The 21,424-nt window shown below is 39.6% G+C and overlaps 1 protein-coding gene and 1 pseudogene across 3 annotated transcripts in view; one reads left to right on the forward strand and one right to left on the reverse strand.

Annotated features, from left to right (window-relative positions):
* Nucleotides 1-20,757, reverse strand: part of LDAH (lipid droplet associated hydrolase) — a 92,537-nt gene extending 71,780 nt beyond the window's left edge. For 2 of the 3 annotated variants that reach the window (XM_065928629.1, XM_065928630.1), the window contains exons 1-3: nucleotides 20,687-20,757; nucleotides 16,751-16,906; nucleotides 5,355-5,498 (exon numbers count right to left, since the gene is read on the reverse strand). In XM_065928629.1, the coding sequence (XP_065784701.1) occupies nucleotides 5,355-5,498; nucleotides 16,751-16,904 (298 nt within the window). In that variant the 5' untranslated portion in view covers nucleotides 16,905-16,906; nucleotides 20,687-20,757. Of the gene's footprint in view, nucleotides 1-5,354; nucleotides 5,499-14,950; nucleotides 14,970-16,750; nucleotides 16,907-20,686 lie in introns of those variants that run through there. The other variant, XM_065928631.1, reaches the window with a different exon arrangement.
* On the forward strand, nucleotides 844-1,960 carry LOC136162740 (L-lactate dehydrogenase B chain pseudogene; annotated as a pseudogene).
* Nucleotides 20,758-21,424: the final 667 nt, after the last annotated feature.

Raw genomic sequence — 21,424 nt, forward strand, 5'->3', positions numbered from 1 at the left:
ACTGAAAATGGTAATAGAAGAAATCTGAGCAACTGAAGAGCTGAAACAGTCTGGATGTTCTTGCATATCAAGGACCTGATCACTACTCAGTGTGGAAACTGTTTTTGAAGAGAGAAGGTTAGCCAAGATAAGGGTAATCTTACATGTAATGCTTTAAAAAGGGAGTCTGGGTGGTGAGATAATACTAATACTAATACTAAATAATGTAAAGTACATTAAGCACAGAGGTATTTTTCTGTAAGTGCTAGCAAAGAGGCAGGCTCAAAGATACTCAAGGGCAGGTACTCAAAGATTTAGTGAGTAAATGGAATTAGGAAAAAAGAAATCTCAGATTGCACTCTCAAGAGTTGGCATCTGGAAAAAGAAAAAAAAAAAGAGTTGGCATCTGGCTCTGTGGTGCCTCAGTGGTAAAGAATCCATCTGCAAGTGCACGAGATACAGTTTGATCCCTGATCCGAGAAGATCCCACATGATGCAGAGCAACTAAGTCGGTGCGCCACAACTACTGAACCTGTGCTCTAGAGCCAGGAGCTACAACTACTGAGCCCTGTGTCCTACAGCCTGTGGTCCGTGATAAGAGAAACTGTCACAACAAGAAGCCCGCGCACCGCAACTAGGGAAAAGCCTGCGCAGCGATGAAGAAGGCCCAGCACAGCCAAAATAAGTAAATACAATTATTTTTAAACAAGAGTTGGAATCACAGTAGAGGAAGCTCAAAGGCAGCCAAGGCTGCCTCCTCCTCCTTCCTTGCAGATCCTGCGCCCTAGGAGATGTAGGCTTCTGACTTAATCTTCTTCTGTGACCCTGACAGCCATCTGGAGAACTATCTTTCCCCAGGGCACAATGTCAACCCTTAAAGAAAAACTGATTGCCACCAGTTGCAGAAGAGGCAACAGTCCCAAACAATAAATTACTATAGTGGGTGTTGGACAAGTCAGTATTGCATGTGGCATCAGCATTCTGGGAAAGTCTCTGACTAATAAACTTGCTCTTGTGGGTGTTTTGGAAGACAAACTCAAAGAAGAAATGCTGCACCTGAAGCACAGAAGCTTATTCCTTCAGACACCAAAAACTGTGGCAGACAAAGATTACTCTGTCACTGCCAATTTCAAGATTGCAGCGTAACTGCAGGAGTTTGCCAGCAAGAGGGAGAGAGTCGTCTGAATCTGCTGCAAAGGAACATCAATGTCTCTAAGTTCATCATTCCTCAGGTCATCAAGTACAGTCCTGACTGGTGGTTCCAACCCAGTGGATAGTCTCATGTATGTTACCTGGAAACTAAGTGGATTACCCAAGCACCGTGTGGTTGGCAGTGGATGTAATCTGGATTCTGCTAGACTTCGCTATTTTATGGCTGAAAAACTTGGCATTCATCCCAGCAGTTGCCACGGATGGATTCTAGAGAACATGATGACTCAAGTGTGGCTGTGTGGAGTGATGTGAATGTGGCAGACATTTCTCTCCAGGAACTGAATCCAGAAATGGGAACAGATAATCACAGCGAAAATTGGAAGGAAGTGCATAAGATGGTGGTTGAAAGTGCCTATAAGTCATCAAGCTCAAAGGCGACACCATCTGGGCTATTCGATTAAGTGTGGATGATCTTATTGAATCCATGATGAAAACTCTCTCCAGGATTCACCCAGTGTCAACAACGGTGCAGAGGATGTATGGCTTTGAGAATGAAGTGTTCCTGAGTCTTCCATGTATCCTGAATGCTCGGGAGTTAACCAGTGTTATCAAACAGAAGCTGAAGGATGAAGAGGTTGCCTAACTCAGGAAAAGTGCAGATACCCTCTGGGGCATCCAGAAGGACCTAAAGGACCTGTGGCTTCTGGCTGCTAGGCTACAGAAACTTAAAATTACAGTGTGACTAACCATGAGCCTTTAGTTTTCATCCATGTACATGGAGCACAGTTTGCTTTTATCTTCTTAAGTATGTGAATCTGGACTCCCAGAATCAAAGCCTATGCTTGCAAGACGAGTTCTTGAACAAATAAAAGAAACTAGTGTAGTGTGGGGGAAAAAAAGAGTTGGCATCTGACACTAAAGTCAATTTAAAACACAGTATTCTGGAATACTAGCACTTCAGGAAGCTGATCTATACTACAAAATGTAGGAATTCAGAGGAGAGGTCAAGAGTCAGGGAGTTGTGATGTTCACAGTGAGATGATCCATGAACAGTTTGATCTATGACTAAAGAAAAGAGAACCAAGTCCCATACTAACTACAGAACCAGAGTATCTACTCTGTATGCACAAGGGTAATTTTGTTTCTCAAATTCTGCAATAACTACCTTGTGTCTTGACCATATGTATCAGTTAAAAGCCAAAAATAGGACATGGATAAAAATAGAAATGACCTCTTAACTGTCACCCACTTCTTCAAATAAAAACAATTTAGCATGCCTGCAGATATTCATGAATGTGGAAAGAATTTCCACTTATAAGAGAAACCTATCCTTTGCTACTCAACAGGATTGAGACTTCAAATGGCCCGCTTCTAACACCTATAAGGTAATACTTCTGAGGATGGACTGAAGGGCAGCTACTAAAACTTGAACAAATATTTAGTAAAAATGTTTTAAGAGATAATTTCTATGTTCTACTATTGCTCTGGTATAATGTTATATATATACTCTGACCAATACTTGTGATCGAATAATACATGGATACATAACATTTCCATTCATGACTGTGTAGACTGAATATTTGTGTCTCCTAAAATTTTTGTGCTGAACAACTGTATGCCCTCAGTGTGATGGTATTTGGAAACGGGTACTTTGGGAGGTAACTAGGATTAGAGGAGGTTATGAGGGTGGGGCCCTCATGAAGGGATTGGTGCCCTTATTAGAAGAGATACCAGAGAGATTGTTGGTTTGCTCTCACTCTTGCTTTCTCATCCTTCCTCTCACTCTTTCTCCCTCCCTCCCTGCCTCTCTGTCAAGTGAGGACAAAAAGAGAAGATGGTCACCTGAAAGCCAGGGAGAGGGCTCTCATCAGACTGCAGCTATGCTGAAACTCTAATTTTGGACTTACAGTCTCCAGACTACGAGAAAATAAACTCCTGCTATTTAAGCTACCTAAGTTGATGGGTTTTGTTATGGGAGTCTAAACTAATACAATGAAAAAAGTATAATGCAAATATTAAAATAATAAAAAAAAACTCTAGTATTTATTTTTTTATTTTATTTTTTGAGATTTTATTTTTTGAATGGTTTTAGAGTTGTAGAAAATTTAAGCAGATTAGCCCAGAGAGTTCCCATATCACCTATCCCTTCATACCTCCCCTACCACACATGATTTCCTCTATCATTAGATGCTTGATTAAGTACAAGAAGATGCTCACACCATAGAAGAAGCATACCAGAAACAGGGGCAAACTAGGCAAAGAAGCCAGAGCCACCTCTTTGCTAGTTCAGATTAACAAAGCGGAACCCTTGGTTTCAAACAGGAAAAGGAGTATGTCAAGGCTGTACATTGTCACCCTGTTTATTTAACTTATATGCAGAGTACATCATGAGAAACACTGGGCTGGAAGAAGCACAAGCTGGAATCAAGATTGCCAGGAGAAATACCTAGAACCTCAGATATGCAGATGACACCACCCTTATGGCAAAGAGTGAAGAGGAACTAAAAAACCTCTTGATGAAAGTGAAAGAGGAGAGTGAAAAAGTTGGCTTAAAGCTTAACATTCAGAAAACTAAGATCATGGCATCTGGTCCCATCACCACATGGGAAATAGATGGGGAGACAGTGGAAACAGTGTCAGACTTCATTTTTTTGGGCTCCAAAATCACTGCAGATGGTGACTGCAGCCATGAAATTAAAAGACGCTTACTCCTTGGAAGGAAAGTTATGAACAACCTGGATAGCATTTAAAAAGCAGAGACATTACTTTGCCAACAAAGGTCCATCTGGTCAAGGCTATGGTTTTTCCAGTAGTCATGTATGGATGTGAGAGTTGGACTATGAAGAAAGCTGAATGCCGAAAAATTGATGCTTTTGAACTGTGGTGTTGGAGAAGACTCTTGAGAGTCCCTTGGACTGCAAGGAGATCCAACCAGTCCATCCTAAAGGAGATCAGTCCTGGGTGTTCATTGAAAGGACTGATGCTGAAGCTGAAACTCCAGTACTTTGGCCACCTGATGTGAAGAGCTGACTCATTGGAAAAGACCCTGATGCTGGGAGGGGTTGGGGGCAGGAGGAGAAGGGGACGACAGAGGATGAGATGGCTGGATGGCATCACCTACTCGATGAGCATGAGTTTGAGTAGACTCCGGGAGTTGGTGATGGACAGGGGGGCCTGGCGTGCTGTGATTCATGGGATCACAAGGGTCGGACATAACTGAGTGACTGAACTGAACTGAACTGAACCCTTAGGAATGGGCTTCCCAGGTAGCTCAGTGGTAAAGAATCTGCCTGCCAACGCAGGAGATGTGGGTTCAATCCCTGGGTGGGGAAGATTTCCTGGAGGAGGAAATGGTTATCTACTCCAGTATTCTTGACTGAAAATTTCCATGGACAGAGAGGCCTGGCTTGCTATATACAGTCCATGGGTTCGCAATGACAGAGTACACACACACCCTTAGGGAATGCCCACAGAGAAATTGTTTATCTTGTTTCTACTCATTTTTTTTTTTTTTAGAAGAGTGAACAAGCTAGAATACTCATGAATTAAAAGCAGGTAATTTGTAGCTCTCTGATCTACTTCCCTCCATTTAAGGCTTCCAGCAATCTACCACACAGTTCTACCCTCAGCTTTCAAGGCTCCTCTGAATCTGGCCCTGCCCAGCACTCAAGTACCTACTGAATCTCTCCTCCTGCCCCCATGTTAATCCTTCTGCCTGTTACACCTCTACACCCACCTCCACCCCTCAAATTCAAATTCTACTCAGCTATTAAAACTCCTGTACTCTCTCTTTTGTTTACCCTTTAAGTATCCACATGATCACAGGCCAGGGAATATCACTTAGTCACTCTCCAAATGTGGGAATGAGAGCTTCTCTAGAATAAGAACCATGGCTAAGGACCATGTCTTGTAACACTTCCCCATTCCTCTTAATACAATCCTGCAACTACAGTACATGATTGATAAATATATACTTGATTACTAGTTGGTAAACAGAGATGGTAAGTCCTAGACAAACTGTTTAATTTGCCCAAACTTTAAAAAAATTACCTGCATAATGATTAAAATGACCTCCCAAATCCTAAAATTACTGGAATGTGGCATCATGGGTGTAATGTCACAAGCAGAAGTTTCCACTGGTGTAACTCTTAACCTTAGCAGGCTTTCTAGGAAGAAGAATACCCATTCACCGTAAAAGAAAGCAAATGTTAACGAAGACATACCTTCTGAGGTTGTAAGAATCTTCTTGCCTCTGGGGGCTAAGACATGCCCAGCATGACTGATAATCCAAATTGGAAAGCGTCTTTTTGTTGCAGAATACAAAGCCTTTGCAAATGGCACATAAAAGGCAGAAAAACCTGGGTTACCTAGGAAAAGAAACACAGACTTTTAGATTAACCAAAACAATAAACTTACACAAGAAAAAGTACAGACTGAAAAAGAAAGGTATCTCCTTACACTTTCCTATACAAATTTAGTAACAATTACCTGTACAACTCAATTTTCATATCCTTTATACCTTAAGCCTGGGAATTATCATTTAGAAAATTTCTCCTACTGCTCTGTTCACCAGTGGCTTCAAATTCATCCTCCATGTTCCTCTACTTAATAAGTGGAACCACCAATCATAAACCAAGTCCTAACAGCACAAGTCTTTCTTGGTTCCTCCCTGCTCTTTACATCCAATTCACCAAGAGGTCTTGTTGACTCTGCTTCCAAAATACGCCTCATCTTTGTCCAATTTGTTAGTTTTACCACTTCCCAATGTGTTTCCACAACAGTCTCCTAAAGGCTCTTCTATCTACTCTTGTCCCCCTGGAATCTATGCATCAGGGTACTTGGAGAGATTTCTCCAAACCTCAAATCAAATCAGAGCAGCACTCTACTTAAACACCCTTGAGTGTCTTTGCATCACCTAAAATCATTAATACTGCCTGTAAGCCCCTTCCACATTTGCTTGTGAGCAGTTACCAAGCTGCATAAAAACCAATCAGTGTCAGAATCATTCACAAAGAGAATGTTAAAGGGTCTACTAAGAGTTTTCTGGTCTTTTATCACAAGTACGTATATTGTAAAGAAACGTATGATTTGATCTCTGGAGGAAAAGAACACCAACTAATATACATAGATTTTTCTTGTGTATGTACAGAACTATTTTTGACATGGGTTTGCTACAAAGAAACAGAATAAGTAATTTAAAAAAAACAGTCGATCTGATACATCTTTAGGGGCAAAAGAGTGAAATGGGGTTTTCATCCTACAGTCATCATCTGTACGATGCCTTTGTAAATACTAGACCATTTCCATCAATATCTGTTTGTCCACTCAATGTATCTATTTCTTCATGCTACTAGGTTTTCTCCTCTTTGCGATTACATGACAGGGTTTTGCTGCACTGATGTAACCTCTGTCACCCTTGTCAAATTTTACTGATTTATTCTTCATTATCTATGTTTTAGTTTCCTACATAAACAGTGTAGCAAAGTGGTTAAAGGTATAGACTCTGGAGCCAAATTACCTGCAATGGTATCCTGGCTTTGCCACTGGCCAACTGTGTAACCTTTGGCCAGTTATTTAACCTCTCTGGGCCTTGGTGTCCTCGTCCATAAAGTCAGGATAGTCAGGATAAGAAGCATGTTACCTCATGTGAGAACTAAACGAACTAAAATATGTAAAGTACTTAAACACTGCTCAGTACATTCTTCACTGTATAAATGTTAGGTATTAAAATTCGCCATCAGTGTCCAGCCATGATGGTAACATATGATGGCCTTATCATGGCTACTGTTGCATTCTGACCTAGTGACTCAAGTTCCAAATTCCTTTTTGTGATGGTGCTAATGTCATCTTTGTGTTCTTTGGTCAGCTGATTAACTGTCTGCTGTGAAGCAAGAGGAGAAAGAAGGGAAGAGGGGTGTATCCGAACAGAGTTATTGTAACATCAGTGGTGGATGTGATGACACTGTCTCATGTTTTATCCTTGTTTTATGTTTATATCTTCAGTAAGGTTGGAATATTTTTGAGTGTAAAGTACAAAGTAGCAATCCAACTTCTTTCCAAGTGAATAGCAGTGTCCCAAGTGCATTTATTACATAACTTATTCCTTCTACATAGATTTGAAATGTCTTCTGATCCAATACTGAATTCTTACATTCATTCAGTGAGTCAGTACAGTTGCTCAGTTGTGTCCGACTCTTTGCGACCCCATGGACTGCAGCACACCAGTCTTCCCTGTACATCACCAACTCCCGAAGCTTGCTCAAACTTGCCCATAGAGTCAGTGATGCCATCCAACCATCTCATCCTCTGTCGTCCCCTTCTCTTGCCTTCAGTCTTTCCCAGCATCAGGGTCTTTTCCAATGAGTCAGTTCTTCGCATCAGGTGGCCAAAATATTGGAGTTCCAGCTTCAGCATCAGTCCTTCCAATGAATATTCAGGACTGATTTCCTTTAGGATGGACTGCTTGGACCTCCTTGCAGTCCCAGGGACTCTCTAGAGTCTTCTCCAACACCACAGTTCAAAAGCATCAACTCTTCGGTGCTCAGCTTTCTGTATGGTCCAATTCACATCCGCACATGACTACTGGAAAAACCATGGCTTTGACTAGAAAGTCCTTGGTCAGCAAAGTGATATTTCTGCATTTTAATATTACATTTGTTAGCTAATTCTAATTTCAAATATTTTTTCATTTTCTTCTCTGCCAGCACCATACTGTCTTGATTACCACATTGGGTTTTTTTTATTTTTATTTTTTAATGTTTCAGTAACTAGTAGATCCTTAGAATTATTTTCACCAGTTTAAATTTTTAAAACTCTTCTTGGAATTCTGATTGAATTTTATCTCATTTCTATACAAACAGAAATATTTTATATTTTCTACATTACTGAGTATAACCTTCTAGAAGTGTCAAGTATAATATTCAAATTTTATGTCTTTCAGAAAGCAAAGTTTTGAACTTCCCTGATGGGCCAGTAGTTAAGACTTAACCGTTTAATACAGACGGTGCAAATTCAATCCCTGGTCAGGGAGCTAAGATCCCATATGTCTTGTAGCCAAGAAAACCAAAATATAAAACAGAAGTAGTATTGTAACAAATTCAATAAAGACTTTCAAAATTGGTCTGCATCAAAAAAGTCTTAAAACAAACAAACAAAGCAAAGCAAAGCTTTATAGGTTTCTTCACAGGGCAAGACAATAATAATAATCAACCTTTTTTTTTTCCATTTATTTTTATTAGTTGGAGGCTAACTACTTTACAATACTGTGGTGGCTTTTGCCATACATTGACATGGATCAATCATGGATTTACACGTGTTCCCCATCCTAAACCCCCCTCCCGCCTCCCTCCCCATCCCATCTCTCTGGGTCATCCCAGTGCACCAGCCCTGAGCACTTGTCTCATGCATCCAACTTGGACTGGCGATCTGTTTCACACTTGATAATATACATGTTTCAATGCTATTCTCTCAGATCATCCCACCCTCGCCTTCTCCCATAGAGTCCAAAAGTCTGTTCTATAAATCTGTGTCTCTTTTTCTGTCTTGCATATAGGGTTATCATTACCATCTTTCTAAATTCCATATATATGCATTAGTATACTGTATTGGTGTTTATCTTTCTGGCTTACTTCACTCTATATAATGGGCTCCAGTTTCATCCATCTCATTAGAACTGATTTAAATGTATTCTTCTTAATGGCTGAGTAATATTCCATTGTGTATATGTACCATAGCTTTCTTATCCATTTGTCTGCTGATGGGCATCTAGATTATAACTTTTTACATGGCAGACAGTATTTAAGTGTTTTACATACATTAACTCGTTTAGTACTATTATTGTTTCAATGTTATGGAATTAGGCAACTGAGGTTGAGAGGTTAAGTAGCTTGCCCAAGGTGTTACTGGTGTTATCTATCACACAGATGATAAATGCTCAGATAAATAAATATATGAAAATTGAAAGGGCATACAGAAAAAAATAATAATACTGAATCTTAAAAAGAACATAAAATTACCTAGTCTAGGATCTTCTGCATACCTTGTTTTAGTTAATCTCACAACAGCTCTATAAAGCAGCTGACATTATCATTAAGGGTAATGAATGGACAGTCATTTTTTTTTTTTAATTACTACTACTACTATTATTACTACATTTTAAATTTTTTAAGTGAAATAGATTAACAGGCAGAATTCTGTAACTTTAGTATGTAGAGGATGTTAAACTGGTTTAACTTTAGGGAAAGTCCAAAGATGATAACTACATGATTTAGACCCAATAGTCGAAATGATGGGATAGATAATACCAGAATGAATGAGTACTAATAATGGAACTGCTAGAAAACAATTTTTTCTCCCTATCTCCAGGTTTGTCTGAGTTCCTTCCCTTAATGACTGTAAGATCTTAATCAAATCCTCTTAATCTTTCTGATTTACTATTTTATCTCCAGCAAGTAAGTTATAATGCCAGCCACTCCATGTCCATTCATTCCATTCAGCACATAGCTTATTTTCTGTATATTCTTTTATAGTTATTTTTTGTAATTTATATTCTAGTAGGCAAATATATTCACATAACTAAGCAGGTAGATAAGACAGCTCATGAGTATGATAACTTCTATGAAGGAAATAAATGGGATCATATGACAGAGGAGATTAGGATGGTCTGAGAAAAATGTCCAAGGAGGTGGCATTTAGCTAAAACTCAAAGTATGAGAAGAAATCCACCATGTAAAGATTTGAGGAAAAGAAAGCTAGGATGTAGGAATAGGTGCAAAGGCCCTTAAGCAATAAAGAACTTGGTTCCTAAAGAGTACACAATGGCCAGTAACACAAAGATCCAACTTAGAGACAGCAGCAGAGAATATAATGCAAAATGTTTAAATGTCATTGCATACTTCACCACTTAAATGTTATGGCTTTTGTTACACTTTATGAACCATGAACTAAACTTCCTTGTTAGGAAACCACAGAGAAAATTAAAAGGGTCTTGTTTATACAACTAAAATCAGATATATATGTGTGTGTGTACAAATATATATATATATCTCCATGTCCAGGTGTAAGAATGCTCAAAAACATTCCAGTACAGAAATGCAAGTCGTACATTTTATCAAAGGATATCACAATGTGTTATAAATACCAGCTTGAACATACACATAGTAAAATGCCTGAGCAACATATAACAGAGGCTGTAGTGATTATCTCTAGACTCCAATTGCCAATAAACCCTTAGCTACTTAACACTGCAATTGTAGACTTTGCCTTCTTTTAATAGTTAACCTTGCAGGGGACAAAAACCACCATATATCAGGTTAAAGTGGCATAGCATCTAGAGAACATTGTCACATGGACAGAACTTTGGGCTTTGAGTTTTCCACAGAGTCTTGTCTTCTCCAACTCCAACCTGTGTACTCACAACGCAGGACATGCCACATGATTCCACTATCCCCATATGACCACTTGAGAACTATAATGATTCAATATGTTCTATGTGAAAACCCACACAGTCTCCTTTGGTTATTTCACTACTTAAAGTCCGAGTATGTTAATAGCAGAAATTCTACAATGAAAGTTCATTGGAAAAGATGAAACTAAATTAAAAGCTTCTCAGTCTGTGGATTCCAATAAAAAATTCCTCATGATCATCATTACTAACTTAAAAGTGATGGACAAATTTTGCTATGTGTGTAAGCAAAGTGATTTAAAATAAAAGGTTTATGTCAGTCTATCTGAGATGGACTAAACATGAGGTCTATAGTGGCTTAACAATCTTTGAAATACTGTCATCCTAATTCTTCCCACAGTACAAATAGACTTAGCCCCAGACAAAATACAATTCTGAATTCCACAAACTAAAGAGCAGCACCAATCTACAGCCTGCACAAAATCCAAGGAAAAGGGCCAAGGGTGGCAAGGAGAATAGCAGGGAAAATATAAAAGAACACCAGGAAATGAAATGATTTGAAAATGACCAAAGCACTAGAAAACAATGAGACAATTAAGAAACAAATGTTTTAAGCTTCCCTTTCTCCACAGTGTCTTCAATGAATGCTCCTTCTATCTTTTCACCTTATCTTAAAGCTGGCTCTCTCAGAACGGACTCTCTTCCTTTCAGTTCAGTTCAGTCGCTCAGTTGTGTCCAACTCTTTGCAACCCCATGGACTGCAGCACGCCAGGCCTCTCTGTCCATCACCGACTCCCGGAGTTTACTCAAACTCATGTCCATCGAGTCGGTGATGCCATCCAGCCATCTCACCCTCTGTCGTCCCATTCTCCTCCTGCCCCCAATCCCTCCCAGCATCAGGGTCTTTTCCAATGAGTCAGTTCTTCCCATCAGGTGGCCAAAGTATTGGAGTTTCAGCTTTAGCATCAGTCGTTCCAATGAACACCCAGGACTGATCTCCTTTAGGATGGACTGGTTGGATCTCCTTGCAGTCCAAGGGACTCTCAAGAGTCTTCTCCAACACCACAGTTCAAAGGCATCAATTCTTAAGTGCTCAGCTTTCTTTATAGTCCAACACTCATATCCATACACGACCACTGGAAAAACCATAGCCTTGACTAGACGGACCTTTGTTGGCAAAGTAATGTCTCTGCTTTTTAATATGCTGTCTAGGTTTGTCATAAATTTTCTTCCAAGGAGTAAGCGTCTTTTAATTTCATGGCTGCAATCACCATATGCAGTGATTTTGGAGCCCCCAGAAATAGTCTGTCACTGTTTCCACTGTTTCCCCATATATTTGCCATGAAAAGTGATGGGATTAGATGCCATGATACTAGTTTTCTGAATGTTGAGTTTTAAGCTAAATTTTCACTCTCCTCTTTCACTTTCATCAAGATGCTCTTTAGTTCCTCTTCACTTTCTGCCATGAGGGTGGTGTCATCTGCATATCTGAGGTTCTTGATATTTCTCCTGGCAATCTTGATTCCAGCTTGTGTTTTATCCAGCCCAGTGTTTCTCATAATGTACTCTGCTTATAAGTTAAATAAGGACGGTGACAATACACAGCCTTGACGTACTCCTCTTCCTATTTGGAACCAGACTGTTGTTGCATGTCCAGTTCTAATTGTTGCTTCCTGACCTGCATACAGATTTCTCAAAAGGCAGGTCAGGTGGTCTGGTATTCCCAACTCTTTCAGAATTTTCCACAACTTATTGTGATCCACACAGTCAAAGGGTTTGGCATAGTCAATAAAGCAGAAATAGATGCTTTTCTGGAACTCTCTTGTTTTTTTGAAGATTCAGTGGATGTTGGCAATTTGCTCTCTGGTTCCTCTGCCTTTTCTAAACCCAGCTTGAACATCTGGAAGTTCACGGTTCACATACTGTTGAAGCCTAGCTTGGAGAATTTTGAGCATTACTTTACTACCGTGTGAGATGAGTGCAATTGTACAGTAGTTTGAACATTCTTTGGCATTGCCTTTCTTTGGGATTGGAATGAAAATGGACCTTTTCCAGTCCTGTGGCCACTGCTAAGTTTTTCAAATTTACTGGCATATTGACTGCAGCACTTTCACAGCATTATCTTTTAGGATTTGAAATAGCTCAACTGGAATTCCATCACCTCCACTAGCTTTGTTCGTAGTGATGCTTCCTAAGGCCCACTTGACTTCACATTTCTGGATGTCTGGCTCTAGGTGAGTGATCACACCATTGTGATTATCTGGGTCATAAAGATCTTTTCGGTATAGTTCTTCTGTGTATTCCTGCCACCTCTTCTTAATATCTTCTGCTTCTGTTAGGTTCATACCATTTCTGTCCTTTATTGAGCCCATCTTTGCATGAAATGCTCCCTTGATATCGCTAATTTTCTTGAAGAGATCTCTAGTCTTTCCCATTCTATTGTTTTCCTCTATTTCTTTGCATTGATCACTGAGGAAGGCTTTCTTATCTCTCCTTGTTATTCTTTGGAACTCTGTGTTCAAATGGGTATATCTTTCCTTTTCTCTTTTGCTTTTCTCTTCTCTTCTTTTCACAGCTATTTGTAAGGCCTCCTCAGACAGCCATGTTGCTTTTTTGCATTTCTTTTTCTTGGGGATGGTTTTGATCTTTGTCTCCTATACAACGTCACGAACCTCCGTCCATAGTTCATCAGGCACTCTGTCTATCAGATCTAATCCCTTGAATCAATTTCTCACTCCCACTGTATAATCGTAAGGGATTTGATTTAGGTCACATCTGAATGGTCATGTGGTTTTCCCTACTTTCTTCAATTTAAGTCTGAATTTGGCAACAAGGAGTTCATGATCTGAGCCACAGTCAGCTCTCAGTCTTGTTTTTGCTGACTATATAGAGTTTCTCTATCTTTGGCTGCAAAGAGTATAATCAATCTGATTTTGGTACTGACCATCTGGTGACGTCCATGTGTAGTAGAGACCTCACTATTCTCTAACACTTCCTACACCTCAATGACAGCAAAGGCTTTTGCAACACACTATTCCTGGTACCTTATACCAGTGAGTGGGTGAATGAACATCTCTGAGTGGGTATATGTAGAGTAAGCTGTTTCTCCATTACTAGTTCATCCTACTGGAACAACCTCTCTTTCTCTAAGGTTGAAGCCATCTACTTCCATCCATCAACTTTTTAGTCACTCTTACACATTCTCTGAAAACCCTGACCCTTAAAAGAGATGTCAGTTTCACTTGTCATTCCACAGACTTAGGTGATTTCAAAATCTGGGTGGACTGATTGAGTCAACACCTTTGTCCCATAATTCATTATCCTGATCATATCCAAAGAACTTCACCTATATCCAACTTAAGCAACCAATTCAAGTAGCCACAGCCTAGACTGGTGGTGTGCATAAACTAAAAGTTGATGCTCTGTGACAACCTAGAGGGGTGGGATGGGGAGGGAGGTGAGAGGGAGGTTTAAGAGGGAGAAGACATATGTATACCTATAGCTGATTCATGCTGACGTATGGCAGAAGCCATCGCAATACTGTAAAGCAATTATCCTCCAACAAAAAATTAAATTAAAAAAAATCCACTAGAGGACTTCTTAAGGATTGCCCCACCCCCAGTTTCTGGTTCATTAGGTTTAGGACAGGGCCCCCAAATTTGCATTTGTAACAAGTGCTTAGATGATACTGTTGTTTCTGACAACTTAAAGAATCACAGGTCTGTGTCTCTTCATTACCCAGAAATGGTTTACATTCAAAGCATCCCAACTCTGATAGCCCTTTTCCAGCTCAACCTTCGGCCCTTTTAGACTTCACTCCCAATAAACCTGTATTTGATCACAGCCCTACTCAAAATCTACCTACTTGTTTTTGGTCAATAATTTCTTTCATCCTGAATATTTGCTATTTTTAATACTGGCCAATTTCCTCAAGGCCACAATCACCCTCTGCCATCCTTACTCCCCACAGATCACCTCAACTCTTAACAGAGAAAACAGAGGTTAAAAGGCAGGAACTACTTTATTTCCTGTGAACATGCCTTCACACTTCTCCATTTCAGTAACCAACTTCACCTCCTTCATTCTAGCCTCAGAAAGATATCCCTTCTAAAGTCCAGTATAATATTTCTAATTGTTTTCTCAATCCTACACTCTACCACAGCCTCCAAATCTCTGCTTCATCAAAAGAACACATGCCTATAATTTCAAACTCTCCCTTACTACTGGCAGAGTACATGTATTTTTAATTTTAATAGAAAGCTGACAGATTGCTTTTCAAAAACACTGTTACATTGTGGCAGAACACTGGAAGTTTATTTTCAGAAGAGGTTAAACCAACGAGAGATTCTGGATCAGAAATCAAAGCCCAGCTGAGAACAAAAGCACTATACTAAGAAGAAACACTGAAATTCCAACCTCTTTTCCCTTGTTCAGCTCTAACACCAGCAGTCGGGCATCCATCCCTCAAATGGGATGCTAGGAAGAGTCCTTCCTGGGAAAAATGAACAATTCAAAAAACAGGTACAGATACTGAAAGCTAGAAATCCTGCAGTGAATGCTAGGTCCCTACCCAATTACCTTAAGGTGAGGATAACGTAGGGTGACTAACCATTCTATTTTGCCCATCCTGTTGTTATGGTTTTAGTATTCAAAGTCGTGTGTCCTAGAAAACCCCTCAGACTAGGATGGTTGGCCACCTGTGGACAAGTCCCACCCCTGAATACAAACTTCCAATCGACTGTTTATGTCTTCCTCTTAAAAATGACAGGGTAGTCAAGGATTATCAAACATTTGAGAAAAAACAAACACTAATGGAAACAGAAAACAGAACACAGTAACAACTAATAATGCAAGAAGCCAAAAAAAAAAAAAAAAAAAAGGTTATGCACCGACAAAACATGAAACAGAAGACTATTAAAAAAAGAACACAGAGCTTTGGGAATTGGAGTAAAATTTCTGGTTTAAAAAGGTCCACCAAAATCCAAATACTATACATGAAAAACACCCACACCTCTGGGCTTGACTGTAAAATTTCAGAATCTTAGAACAAAGAAAAGATCTAAAAAAAAGATCTGTTTTTTTCCCAGCAGAGGGGGAGAACTTCACACATAAAAGATAAAAAATCAGAAAAATATGAAAACTTCTCAAAAACAGTCCAAACCCTGGAAAAGAATGAAAATTTACTCCAAGTTCTAAGGAAACTACCATCTCTAACCTAGAACTCTAAGACATTTTCTGACATGCTAGACCTTTAAAAGATGAATTCCCATGTACCTCTTCTCAGGAAGTTTCTAGCAGGTATGGTTCACCAAAAATAGAGAAATAAACCAAGAAAAATATGGGATTGGGAAACAAGGAATCCAACCCAAAAGAAAAGTGAAAAGGAGTCCTCAGGATGGCCTTGTGTAGGAGGCCCATAGAGCAACTAGTCTAGACTGGAGTGGAAGAACACAGAATTCTGGGCACAGTAGTGCCAAAAATGAACTAAAACAAAACAGAAAACTGATTACTCAGAATATGAGAAGATTTTTTTCACTTCTAGAGAATAATTTTAGGATAAATTACTGATTGAAACATAGAAAACTAAGCAAATAAAAGAGACAAACATTAAAATAAGTAAAACAAACAAAAATGTACAAGAAAAGAAATGTAACAATAGTCCATAGGCCTAGCTGTGTACATGATATAGTGGGCTATAAAATGATACATACCTACAATTTCATTTTTAATCTTTAAGGCTGCTATATATATATATCTTTTTCAAGCTCATAATTTTAAAAAGTGTAATAAAGTATCTTTCCCTAACATTCTACTGACACTGATTCAGCAAAATTCACATATCATCCAGTTGACAAATTCCAGAATAAATGTTCCACCTTATAATCATCTTGAAATGAGACAATAAAAATTATTTAGAAATACTTGACTAAGTTCTAATTATTTTAAGAATTGCTAAAAAATTTTAAAAGCAGGTTATAAAACATTACGTATGGTATACATCAGGATTTTTTAAATGTGTATATTATATATACTGTTAATGCACAGAAGATAAACAAAAAGTTCAGCCACTAACGTATTAAGGGTGATTATTATCAATGGTTTGAATGATTCTATTTCCTTCCACAAGGATTTTTATATTTATCAAATTCTCTTTAAAAATCAGAAATAGTCACATGTATCTGTATACAGTCATCTTATCCAGATTTTTAAACTTACCAGGAATAATGAAAATAAGCAGCTTAGGCCTCGTGCCTCTTTGATTATTAATGAGGTCAGTCCAGGGCCCACACTTTAGAACCTGGGTTTCAACTCCACAACATAAAATGAATTCCTCATGCACAGGAATTTCTTCCTTGATTTCCGAGTCCATTTCTAAGTAAGGGGAGAGGAACAATATGAAGAGTCACTAAAATATAAAACCTTGAGCCAAAGGCAATATTCGAGAATAAAGAAGACAAAATTCAACATTACTAGAAGGAAATGTCATAAAGAGTTATGGGAAAAATATGATTATTTAGCTACCCTAGATTTTTGGATTAAAAAAAAATAATAAACCACTAGAGTAGGGAGATAGAGAGACATGTCTGGTGAAATTAAAGATGATAGAGGAGTGTGACTCAAAAACAAACCCCCCCAAAAAAACAAAAACCCCACCACTTTCCTCTCCAGTCTAAACTGACAATATCCATGGCTAACTTTTATTTCCCCTCTGCTGGAATTCTCCTACAGCTATATACTTGAACAGTGAGACCTGGTGAAGTCTGGTGAAGAAATAGAGGCTCTCACTGCACTTGTACTCTCCCAGATAAGAAGGTAAAGAAGGACAGTGAACTCCTTGATGAGCTCTGAGTTTTTCCCTTTATTTTATATTTTTATGATACTAAAGCATTATATTATTAATTATGAAATGGGTAGGTAGAAAAAAATAGAATATCAGATAACATCACGAACAATTTTCTGAATAACCATAAAACAATTTTCTGAATAATCAAGATATGTACAAAAATGCAGTCCCAAATTACTTCTATCAGCCCTCCATCTCTGCCTCTGCCTCTATCAATAGGACCATGTCCCAGACTTTCATTGGTCTTTCTATCCTCCTCTTCAACTATCCTCCTTTCACTCAAAGCCCTCCAGAGTCTAGATTATAAGTTCCCCTCAAGCTTTTTCTCCTCTTACAGCTTTACCATTAACCTTGCACTCTGGTCTGTCTTGTCCCTGCAGTTCCTCAGTTATCTTCATGCTTTTCTGCTCCTAGAGCTTTGCCAATGTTTTACTCCCCCACCACTTTTGAAATGCTTTCCTCCTTGTGCCAGTTATCAACGTACTGCCTCCAAATTCACCCTTCATTGCCTTCTCTGGACAAATGGATCTGGGTCTTTCAAATATTTTCCCTCTGCCCAACTGACACGATGTTAACCTTGAAGAATGGGCTGGAAGAGAGACACTGCAGAAGAAAGAATTGTTCCCCCTGGTTTCAATATACTCTCTCAGAAGATTTCTCAAGGACTTGTCCCCCAAACTTCCATGCTTAGGCTGTGAGGTCTGTCTAGAGCAGTGACAATTTTGTCCCCCAGAAGACATATGGCAAAAAATAAAAAGTTTTTATTGTCACTTGGTATCAGGGGCGGTATTACTACCAGCATCTAGTGAGTAGAGGCCAGGGATACTGCTTAACACCCTACACTGCACAGGACAGGCCCCCACAACAAAGAATCACTAGCCCAAAAGGTCAATAGTGGAAAACTATCTGGAATGAAAAATTTTCACTTATGAAGTGGGGACTCCTTTCAAAATTATATTAACATACATTGACTAAGTAAATAAAAGTATCGTCTCACCTTTTCAATTGATTTTTAGTTCACTAATAAATGTCACTGTAGCCCAATCTCTAAAACTATCACAAGATACAATATATTTATAAAGGTCTTATGACATTTATAAAGTGTTAGAAACAATTAGATTTAACTGTTATACACAGTACTAAACTAGAGTGCTGACAGACAGGACACTGGCTAAATTTAAGATTTGCCCCAGAAAGAGAATTCAAAGTTATTAGCTATATTCAACTCATAAACACTTAACTTCAAAGAAAATGACAACTTAGGAGTTTAGCCACAGAATTAACAAGAATGCAAGCAGATATGAAAGTCAAACAGTCTATGAAAATTGGAAAACAAGCAAAAAATTAACAATAACTCTAAACACTTCAAGTAAAATACCACTGAGAAACCTGCAGTTAATGTACATATTGTAAAGCATCTTTTTTATTTTATTTCACTCTTATGTTTCTGAATCTTACACAGCCAAATAAAAAAGAGTAAAGAAAAATTTTACGTTCTTCCTTACCTAAGAACCGCGGTAATTCAATGCTGCAAACAATGGGCAGATTAACAGGAGACACTGTGTTCTAATATATATTATTAAAGGTTGATGGCCCCGCCCTCAGGCATCACCTACAAGCAATCTTTAATGGTCAGTTTTGACAAGCAGCAAGACTTACGCTGGATTAAAAACCAGGTACGCAGTGTAGCTACAATCTGCACAACTTAGGTAAGCTTTACTCAGCTAAGCATAGGTGTTTATCTGCTTATATTAATTGAATTCTAACTTTATCTAGGTCAAAAGAAAGAAAAAGAAAACTACACACTAACACCTCTCATATCTATACCTTAACAAAATATTAATAAACAGAATCTAGCAACATAGAAGATGAGTTATGTGGGATCTATTCCAGGTATATTTAACACTCAAAAATCAATCAATGTAGTTCACCTATTAAGATACTAAAGAAAAAAAAAACACATAATCACATGAGTTAACTAAATGCACATCCTGTTACCCAACAATTGTATTACTGGGTATTTGTCCTAGAGGTATAAAAACATATTCATGCAAAAACATTCAAGCAAAGATTCACGACAGTTCTATTTGTAACAGTCTATGACTGGACATTACAAAAAAGTGAATGGCTAAACCAACTATGATAAGCCATACCATAGAATACTACTCAGCAAGAAAAAGGAACAAACTATTGACTCACTCAACAGTTTGTATGGATCTCAAAGGAATTACACATCCTGTCTGGTGTGCAAAAATAAAAAAAACCTCAAAGGTGAGAGATTACAGTAAACTCCCAGTAGCCTGCAGAAAAGAACTTCAAGAGAACTATGAAATCGGTGCAGGGGTGTGGGCAGGTCATGCTTTAAGAGTTGACATTTACTGAGTGCTTATTACGTGCAAAGTACTGTTCCAAGTGTTACACGAAGTATCTCAGTTAAGAAAACAATCTTATCAAGTGGCTACTAATGTACCCCATTTTATACATAAGACAAAATGAGACATGGACTATTTCCAAAAAATACCATGATGCATCACACGCGGTAGAGGCAACAAAAGTCACAACTGTTTTCCCAAAATGCTGCACTCTTTAAGTTCAAGGCAGCAAGTGCCATTTTGACCTTGGCGTCATGGAGAACTATCAGACCAACTAGAGTGAACCTCAAACAAATGGTGGTGGTGGTTGTTAAGTCTCTAAGTCGTGTCCGACGCTGCGTCCCCATAGACCGCAGTACGCCAGGCTCAGAGGAGGGCCAAGATCAGGGACAGGTGCAACAGTCAGTTCTCAAGGATACCTGGTGTAACAAATTTGAGAGAGGCAGCGGGAAGGCGGTTGATCCTGAGGAGAAACTTGATTTCAAACCAAAAGAGACCATCAATGGACAAGGTGGGAAACTGACACCCAGGGCGGCCACAGAGTTGACTCGCTCAGGGCTAGAGGCGTAGTTAGTTCAAAAACTCAGACCTTTGGACTCCCTAGCCCAGACTTTGGCCACTTCTAGTCACTTGTTCCCTATCAGCCGCCCGAAGTCCGGGCCCCCTACTCCCCCAAAGGGGCCGTCATAAGACTCCCTTCAGGCAGGCTGCCCTTAGCGGTCCATATGCTACGTTCCCGCTGGGCCGGCAGCCCAAAAGGCTCCGGGCCCCCAAGAGGTCGCAGCACTGTTATTCACGCTCCTACCGGCCGTCTGGCTAAGGGCGGCACGGGCTCTGCGAGAGCCATTAAGAGAAAGGGCTCCATCTCCCTCGTGCCTGTCCCGCCGTCCTTCCTCCTACGAAGTCACCCCCGGAACGTGGGAGGAAGCTCCTCACCTGTCCACCCGGAAGGCACCACCTTCTGCCAAAACCTGAGTTAGGCGTCACTGGGACCAGAAGTCCCGCCCCCTCTGATGTCATAGCGCCGCGCCGCGCGCTGCGCTGGGGAGCGGGGGCCTTCCGGGTGACTGGGTGTGGCGAGGTTTGCGAGATTCTTGACCCTGGCTTGGACCCGGTGTCCCGGAACCAGCGAGAGCGCTGGAAAGCTTTATCTGTGCTGGAACTTTCTTTCCTCCTTCCTTTGAATTTCACCCTCCTTTTATTTTAAACATTCTTGATACACTTCAAGCTTCCCTTTCTCCAAGTCTTTCCCCCGCCCTTGTTTCCTTTTCCTCCCTTACTGGTTGCATCTCTTTCTTTAGTTTGCCCACATTCACGGGAAAGTTGGGTCTCAGCTGACCAGTTTCTTAGCATTAATATACCCAGCCTCAGCTAGTCGGCCCTGTAGCAAAATGATGAAGATCCCTATTTCAGAGATATTTTAAGATGTGGACTAAAAAAAAAAAGGATGCACGACTTGAGAGTTGCCTGTTATGTTTATTTGGGGGCAAAATGAGAACTGCAGCCTGGGAGGCAGAGGCCTCAGCTACCTCTGAGAGATTGCTCCAAAGAGCCCATAGTGGAAGGTGGATATATAAGATTTTGGTGAAGGGGGAGAGTTCAATACAATTAGGCATTCCTTTTTACAAAAGGTTTTCTGCTTGTCACGAGCCTCTGACGTCACCATGAAGGGAC

Source organism: Muntiacus reevesi, chromosome 3 (genome assembly GCF_963930625.1).
Source record: "Muntiacus reevesi chromosome 3, mMunRee1.1, whole genome shotgun sequence".
NCBI classification, from domain to species: Eukaryota; Metazoa; Chordata; class Mammalia; order Artiodactyla; family Cervidae; genus Muntiacus; species Muntiacus reevesi.